At 37.2% G+C, this 8,810-nt stretch overlaps 1 protein-coding gene across 2 annotated transcripts; it reads left to right on the top strand.

The window, feature by feature from the left end:
• The first annotated feature begins 45 nt into the window (after window positions 1–45).
• pts (6-pyruvoyltetrahydropterin synthase) lies at window positions 46–5,938 on the top strand. 2 transcript variants are annotated; one of them, XM_042397539.1, is made up of 6 exons: window positions 46–251; window positions 2,204–2,283; window positions 2,390–2,427; window positions 2,937–2,993; window positions 4,959–5,029; window positions 5,137–5,938. In XM_042397539.1, exons 1-6 carry the CDS (start codon window positions 61–63, stop codon window positions 5,258–5,260), a joined length of 561 nt encoding a protein of 186 aa, XP_042253473.1. In that variant the 5' UTR covers window positions 46–60; the 3' UTR covers window positions 5,261–5,938. The 2 variants fall into 2 exon arrangements, with proteins under 2 accessions (XP_042253473.1, XP_042253474.1); XM_042397540.1 differs by having other exon boundaries at window positions 2,390–2,412.
• The last annotated feature ends 2,872 nt before the right edge of the window (window positions 5,939–8,810 follow it).

An 8,810-nucleotide genomic window follows, 5' to 3' on the forward strand; every position in this document is an offset into this window, starting at 1 on the left:
TATGCATCTGTGACATGTGAGCTGTATTTACGCCCAGATTTGAGCCAATGGCCACGCTGCATGAGTCACGGGGGTTGGAGCTCTAACAGCAGCCGATTTGATCCACCTTATTTCCGGGCTCTCAGTAGATATTCTCCGCCCCTCTTTGTGCTGTTGGACATGGCTGGATCCTGTGTGAGCGACGGCGCTGCGGAGCGCATCGGTTGCATCACCCGGGTGCAGAGCTTCAGCGCCTGCCACCGACTCCACAGGTAGCCCATCATTTGATTATGACGCAGACTGCAGAGGTGATAGAGATCGGCAGTTATTCCTACTGATCGCCTACTAATTTATACTCGCTGCGACCTGGTTGTAGGTTTTTGTATTTTCTGTACAGTTTTATATGCTTGGAAAACAGAAAGGTGTTGAATAACCGACAGATAGATGATCCCGACGACAAACATCCCTGATACGATCTTAAGTGCATTCAGAGCGGTGTATGTGATGTTGATAGCCGCCTGTGTACACTAATGTGTACTTGAGGTGAATGAAACCAGTGGCATTAACATTAGTATCGTGGGATTTGTAGTTCAGCTGTATTCACACACACGACTCATTGCAAGGGCTGATGCTGCGTTCACGTGCTGTTGTTGATATCGGATTAGGGGGAAAGAGTCAATGAATGCTCTGTAAATTTGGCATTTTCTGTGAAAGCTGGAGGTAAAGGAGTAGTGACAAAGGCAATTAAAAGTTACATAGAAAATTTGAATCATTATTAGGCTATATATAGCCTCATTAATGGTTTATATTTAACAGTGTTTTATTCAACATGTCTGTATTTAAATGGGCTTAACAGGTCTTTGGCTTCACATTATGCATCCAGATAATTTGGGGACCCCTATGTGAAACACTGCTGTAGATGGTGCATGCACTCAATGACAGTATGAACTTACCTACTAGCCTACATAAAGTAGTTTGTGTTTTGTCTAAATTGGTTTGATGGATAATATATGAAAGTAATTGTTTTTGCTATTATTATTGCTAAAACACTTGGTAAAAAAAACAACATTGATTAAATTTTTTGTAATTTGAACCAACTTGCATCATAGAGTTAAACAGTTTTAAATAGCCTGTATTGTCAGCCCACTAGATGGCAGTGCACGCAGCCATTGCATAATGCAGACTTCCCAAAATGCCCCCTGCCACCTCCTCGATCTTGGAAATATCATTGAAATTCTTATATACAGCACAATTTATAACATTGATTGTTTTGTGAATATGAAAAAGGTGTTATGGGGACAATGTGTAAGGTATTACATAATTCTGTCATGTAGACATAGATGACATGAGGTAAAGGATATAGGATACTTGAGGAGTTGGTAACACTATTTGGAGAATTGTCAAAACACCTGATATTGCCTAAATGGTTGTACAAAAAAACAAGTGCTTCAATTCAATCTACTGTCATCAGGTTGCTAGTTTATTATATTTGTACAATACAAAGTGCGAAACATTACAGCATATAAAAATGTAAAAACAGAATAAAAAAGTAAAATAGCAATTAAACACTTCTCAGCTGCCCTGCAGATGTCCATCTGTCCAGAGCAATTGTCTTAACATAACTATTAAAATTTAAATTTCAAATGTAATGTAATGTTTGCAGTAGTCATACAGTGCAGTAAAATTAAATGAAATTTAGGCAGCAGTGTTCCACAGTGTTCCTGACAGCCCCAGAGGGTCTGGGCTTAGCCCCAAACCTTGTCAACTCCTAGAAACGCCCCTCTATATTACTAATATGCTCATTTTATTGCTAATTGCTAATTTTCTTTTTGAGTTGACTAGCACAAATTTGCGCTATGATGCTTGATTTCCAAACTAAAATAGCAGCCATCAATAAACATCTTTTACTATATTCAGTTTTATTTGTATATATGTTGTATCCATGTATTGATGATTACATGCTTTTAAATGTTTATTTATTAATGCAATACTCTAACCAGGCGTTCAGAGGAAGTAATGATCAGGAAAAATAAAATAAACCACTATTAGGCTATATTGCTAATATGCTAATTCAGTTGCTAGTATTCTTTTTGCCAAACATCTGTTGCAGAAATCTGCACTGATCATTCAACTTAAACAGCAGCTTGAATGAAATGAATGAAAACAAAAAGACAATCAGCGCAGCAGGTTTTTCATCACACACTTCCCTTCCTCTCTTCACTAGCATTCACTTGAGCGATGAGGAGAATAAAAGAGTCTATGGAAAATGCAACAATCCCAACGGCCATGGACACAACTACAAAGGTCTGTCACACTCCTTCAATCACCCCATTATATATTAGTGTGAAATATTGTACAACTGCTATTTCCATTTCTCTCATTCATTCAGCGCTTTCATTTGTGTCCACAGTGGAGGTAACAGTGCGTGGAAAAGTGAGTATCTATCAGGTATTTCTAAGAAGACTGCTGGTCATAAGCTACTGTATCTTTAAGGGGAGTTGCTGTTGTAGTCTTGAAGACATTTTACTAAACAGGCTTCATCACTTCATCATCAGCTCCCTGTTGTTTTTGTCCTTTACTCTCTGAATTTGGAGTTCAATGAATATGAATGAATAATATCAATAAATAAATAAAGAGGTCAGTATTCAGAAGAATTCAATGTTTCCACCATAATTGTATTCCTGGTATTGGAGGACCAGAGGACCAGAATTTAGACAATTCACTTGAACTTTTCTGGGGTAATTAAATGAATTATTGATTCACAAAAATATAACTGAACCTTTAAATGACAAACTAACATGAATAAAATCCTAATGAATAGAAAATGACTGTTTGTGGAGTTGGTTACAGCTGATGAGGCCTGTTGGAAGGATAGTCAAACATCTTAATACTTATAACTTATATCATATTATGTCGCATGATCACACAAAAACTTTTAACCTTGTACATGTCCGTAGATCGATCGTCTCACTGGTATGGTTATGAACCTGACAGACTTGAAGAAGTGCATCGAGGTAAGAGATTCAAAACAACATTGAGTTTTCTTAATGGGCTTTCACAACCCAAGAGGGTAAACACTTTTAAGCCCCTTTGGGGTCATATGGTAGAAACAGAATATTGATTAATGTACAGTTTATTAATCTGGTTTGCCAGTTAGCAGTTCATGTGCACAAATTTACATGCCAATATTTATATGCAATATATTATATTTTTTCTATCGTATGACTTCTCGCATACTGCTGTCTACAGTATGTGAAAAGGACATCCTGTTAGTAGAACATCTCTCTGCCCACAGGAAGTGATGAATCAAAGTTGTTTATGGCAACAACAAACTGTTTTCAACTTGTAAACATCAGTGAGTTAGTGCCGTGTCTACAGGAATATGTCACTGCTGGGGATGGTTGCATACATCAGTCTTTTGTCATGTAGTTTTGGTCCCTCTCCCTCCATCACATTCACAAGATGTTACGCATCTCGCCAAATGAAAATTAAGTCAAGTTTATCATAATATCTGTACTAGACTTTAAGGCTGATGCTAAGTATTGGGCTAAATTCATTTTTGATAGTTACAATAGTATATCACCAATGACAATTTCATTTTCATGTATAATTTTTATTATATAATTATCCAGCTCTCGTGCCATGAGAAGGGCAGAATGACCATTTAAGGGGAATTTAAAGGAAGACCGCATAGACTGTTTGTTGGAGTACATGCTTGCTGTTTTCTGCAGGCTTGTTGTCTGTTAGTTTCTGAGTTATGGGGCTCATGTGTTCTTCATTAAATCACAGTTTGAGCCAGATGTTTTGCAGTTTTGTTTGTCAGGCTTTGATGGAACTTGAAATATTTACCATGCTACTGGATTCATGTTGACCACAGCCTGGAAAACAAAACATGTCCTTGTTCTTTGAGTATCATCCTTTTTGTTTTTTAAAGCAGTGTTTTTAGACTGCAGAAATCATCAGTCAAGCTTTGAATATACCCATAGCAAGTATTGTTTGTCTCGCATAGCTTTATAACATGTTTATCAAATTTGAGTTGGGAGTCCAAAATGAGACCTAAGAATTATAATATTTTAATTGGAAACTTATCTTTTGATTTCCTTCTCATGGAAAAACATGTTGACACAGTCTTTTTAAGATTCAGGGATAATGTAGTTAATGTCTCTGCTGCTACACAAAGGCTTTTAGCTGACACATAAATGATTGCGTCATCAGAATTGGATGATTATTAGTTGGTTTATTGCTAGGATCGACTTCTTTTCACATCAAGTTTCAAATTTGACTCATTGAATTTGTTTGAAAATATTTTTAGTGCAGCTTTACAGTTGGCCATACTTAATTATTAGATCGTCTTGCTCGTTTAAAACAAGAGTCATGTTTTAGATAATAATTGAAAAAGTAGAGAAATAGATGAAAGCATAGTTGTGAGCTTGTTTTCTGATGCATAAGTTGATACTTGGGGCAAGATTTAGGGAGAGAATAAAAAAGCATGTTTGTGTCCTACATTCTCATTGTCGACCAGTGTAAGCTGTACTCAGTTATCCTCCAGACATCAGTGTTAACAATGTTTGGACACGTGGAAGCATGGTGTTTCAGTGTGAAAAGGGTTCTGTGCTTACAACATGTCTCCTCAACTAGCTAATGATATTCCTGCACTTTGCATCCCAGTGCTGTAATTGTGCAGCTGTCTAGTACATACAAATATTGCATGTCCATCTATTTGATGACATGTAATGTGTCACTTGGAGCTGACACATTACATGTCATCAAATAGATGGACATGTAATATTTGAATCAACACAGGTATATATGAATGATTTATTAGTGTACAGTTCTGGCATCTTGTGATGGTGTTGGCATGTCAGCTCCAACGTGTCAGATTCCTTTTTAACCTGCTATACTTGGTAAATTAATGCAATTATTCAGAACTTTTTATTGAGTGACTGATTGTCGATTGATTGATTGATTCCCTCCTGCAGGAAGTCATCATGGTTCCACTGGACCATAAAAACCTGGATAAGGACGTCCCATACTTTGCCAGTGTTGTCAGGTGTGTATCCTCCTAAGCTGCTTTCACAACAGTTTCTATGTTATGTACATACTCTGTATGTGCATTAGTTCACTGATTACTTCTGTTTTTGTCTGTCCGTTAATTAGCACAACTGAGAACGTGGCTGTTTACATATGGGACAACATGGTGAAGGCCCTCCCACCCAACCTGCTCTATGAGATTAAGATTTATGAGACAGAAAAGAATGTTGTCATATATCGAGGAGAGTAGAACATGTACAAGTGCCATTTATTGCTGTTTATTTAACTTCACTATTTGCCTACTGTGAACTCAGACTCTGGTTAGTTAGACTGATACAGGTTTATGAAGAATAATAGATGATATTTTCTGGATCATAGTGTTTCTCTTGTACTGGTTTATACCAAAGACTTTGTTGGAAGTCCAGAAGTTCCATTTTTTTGAAGAATTCGAATTCTTGTTAAGGTGTTAACTAGTTGCCTCCCGTAACCACTGTGTGCTTTTATATAGAAAATAAATGACTAAATATATTTTTTGTGGCAGAAATAGTTTTTTTTTCTGCTTTCCTGTCCTGTTAATCATCTCACCTCTTACCTCTTAAATTGATCTAGTGATACGTGAAGGGGTCCTTACCCTCAGATTGGGCACCGTCACAGGATGCCAGACCTAATGCCAGAAAAAGAATGACAGACAAATATCATCTCAACTCTGAAAGCAGTCATCAGAATTGTGTATGAAACACATTTACACTCAGATCACAGTGGCTCACCAGCATTGCTGTGAGGTAGACAAATAGTGACATCTAGTGGCAGAAAATCCTACATCTCTTAACTTGTTGCATTAAATGTGGTTGTGTAGCAGTTTTGCCAGCGCTGATGCTCTGTGAAGAAATTGTTTCTTACAATAAACACAAAGGATGCTTTTTGAAAATGAGTGAATTAATTATTTGTTCAACAATGCACAAATGAATGAATGAATATGAATAGTTTATTTACAGTTTGTCGCAATACTGTAGAAACTTAGGATTTCTTCTATAATGCTTCATTATACACTTTATTTACTTAGACTTCCATACATTTCTTATGGCAGCATGTGGAAAACATAAAATAAATACAAATCCTATTATAATACCTCAAAAGAGACCCATAAGAATTGTTAAAAAAGCACTACTTAACTGTTTATTAAATTATAAAAGAAAAAAGAAAAAAAAAAGGAAAATAGCACAAATCCTGTACAAGATCAAAAACACAGTACTACCCGAAGGTATTCAAATGTTAAAAATAAGACAAAGTCAATTTTAGAGGAATATGTTTGTATTTTTAGAGAACAAAAGGTCAGGACTGTTGTGAAAATCATTGTATGTCAGTTAAACAAGAGTAATTATGATTTTTTTCCTCTTTCTTTTTTATCATAGTCCATTTCTTTTTTTCTGGTCTTTAATCCCAAATTGTCTGAGTGATCATTAAGCTCCAGAACACCTCTTAAATGTCTTAAATGGACCTTGAGGTGAGGTTGTTTGTCAAAAATATTGTGGATATGTGTTGCCACTAGAGGGCGACATATAACTTCTAGGAAAACCCTACATTTGAGTTTGTGATCCAGGCATTACTGACAAAAACTTGTACTCCATATACATATGACCTAAGATTTCCATGTTAAGTCAAGTTAATAAGATAACTCACGTAGCAGCACTGACAGAACATATAATGCTTCATTCTTTATCAGCAGTAATGTGCTGCTCCTCCAGAGATGTTTATGTCATTTTCCATATTTCCCAGCTGTTTCCACACATTCATAGTCCACTCTGCAGAAACAGATCCATATGATTTATGGAGATAATTCTCACAGCTATGTAAAACTGTAGCAGAGCATTCAGTACCAGTAGGCAGGTACTCTGTCTCCCCGACATAGGATAACAAATGCATTCTGATTCATTACCCAGGGTTCACTGTAGCAGACGTGTAACTCCACTTCGGTCTCTGTGGGGTTTGAAAAACTCCAGCGACGAATCACAATGTAAATACAACTTATCATGGAGTGTAAGATGCATTAGTTGAAGCAATGTTATTGCTGATATGCTGGCATAGGCCATTTCTCAGTGTTATAATAATAAGAACTTCAGCTTTTTGGCTGTGCATATTTTTCCACATAATCATGCCTGTAGTTCAAGCCCTTAAAGTAATAGTTCAACATTTTAGGAAATACAATTGTTGGTTTTCCTGCAAAGAGTTAGATGAGAAGATTGATAACACAGGGTGGTCACAATCTTCTCATCTAACTCTCAGCAAGAAAGCAAATAAGCACATTTCTCAAATTGTCAAACCATTACTTTAATCACACTGTACTTGTCTCATTGCCGGATAGACTGCAATGTGATCACTTTAATGCCTTTGTGAATATGGACCACAACATATGTGAAATGTCACTGGATGCACATACACGGCTGATAATAAAGGGGCTTTTTTTCCCTGAGTTGTAATCTTTGTGTCAAGATTCAGCTGCCAACTCAAACCTTTAATTAATCAAATTCCATAAACATGTGTCATGCACAGGCAGACAACCTGACACGAACAAGCCGGAGCAAGACGTAGAGAGCAGGGATGCCACGTCTAAACTCTGATTCCAGATCAAAATCAGCCTTTTGCTTCTTCGTCTCCTCTCTTGGCTCCGGCTCTGGTTGACTGATCCCAGATCAGCAGCCAAAGCTAGTTCCTTTTTACAGCAGTATGTAGATACACAACAAATAAAACTCTATAATTACACTCTGATAGAAGGCACTTGGATTACTGCAATTAACAGGTAAAAGCCAGTGATTATCCTGCTCCTTCATGAAAAAGTATTTTTCACTGCACCTTATAATCCTGAATTAGCTGCTTTTATGTTCTGACAGGAGCAACTCTGTACTCTACTGTTTTGTGTATTTAGCCTATAGCAAAGCAGATGGGTCAGATTACATAGTCTAATTGTCTTGACAAATGTAACCACACATATAACTGTATCTCAAACACAAAGGGTACACTCTAACAGTTTGTTTAAGCGGTCTGGTTACGGTGATGAATTCAATTGTGATCATTTTGTCTGTATCTGTGGGATGACCACCCTACTACATCTCCCTACAACATTAGGTGGCCCTCTCAGAGACATGGCACTGTGCCAGAGTAAATCCCGGCCAAAGATAAACTCTACAAGAACGTTAAGGACACAACACAGCAATTCCTCTTCAATCTGAAGAGCTCTCACAGACACAAGGGCCCTGTGAAAGAGTTTGGAAAGAATGACTTGATTGATATTTTGTTAGGTCATTAGTTGTTAGGGGGATAAGGGTCGGTTTCTAAAAGACAGGCTGGGAAACTGTCAGCACTTTCTCTGGGTCACTTAAACACACCTGTTTTTTTCCAGCACTGACTCTCATAATGTTTAAATAGAAGCTAAGAGTGTTTAGTTGTCAGAGATGAATGAAGGATCCTAAAATCACAGGGAATGCCGTGACATTGGTCTGATTTTATTTGAACAGAAGCAGAGAGAGCCTTTTTTCTGAATTTACTGGTTAAAACTTAAAGCTGCAGTAATTGATTTTCTGGCCATCTGGGGGCAGTGGAACAAGCATTGACATATTATAACCTTATAAAGTTGGTTTGGTTAACCTGTTAAATTGAGCTCAGACTACAGGAGTCTTAAAGTCCTAACCTATTTTGAAATCGGGTTGCATCACACACATTAGGAGCAACTTCACAGATGTTCTTCTCTCTAATCTCAAACATGCACACACCACAAGATTTGAAAATAATGGTGCATCACACAC

Source organism: Thunnus maccoyii, chromosome 20 (assembly GCF_910596095.1).
Source record: "Thunnus maccoyii chromosome 20, fThuMac1.1, whole genome shotgun sequence".
Taxonomy (NCBI): Eukaryota; Metazoa; Chordata; class Actinopteri; order Scombriformes; family Scombridae; genus Thunnus; species Thunnus maccoyii.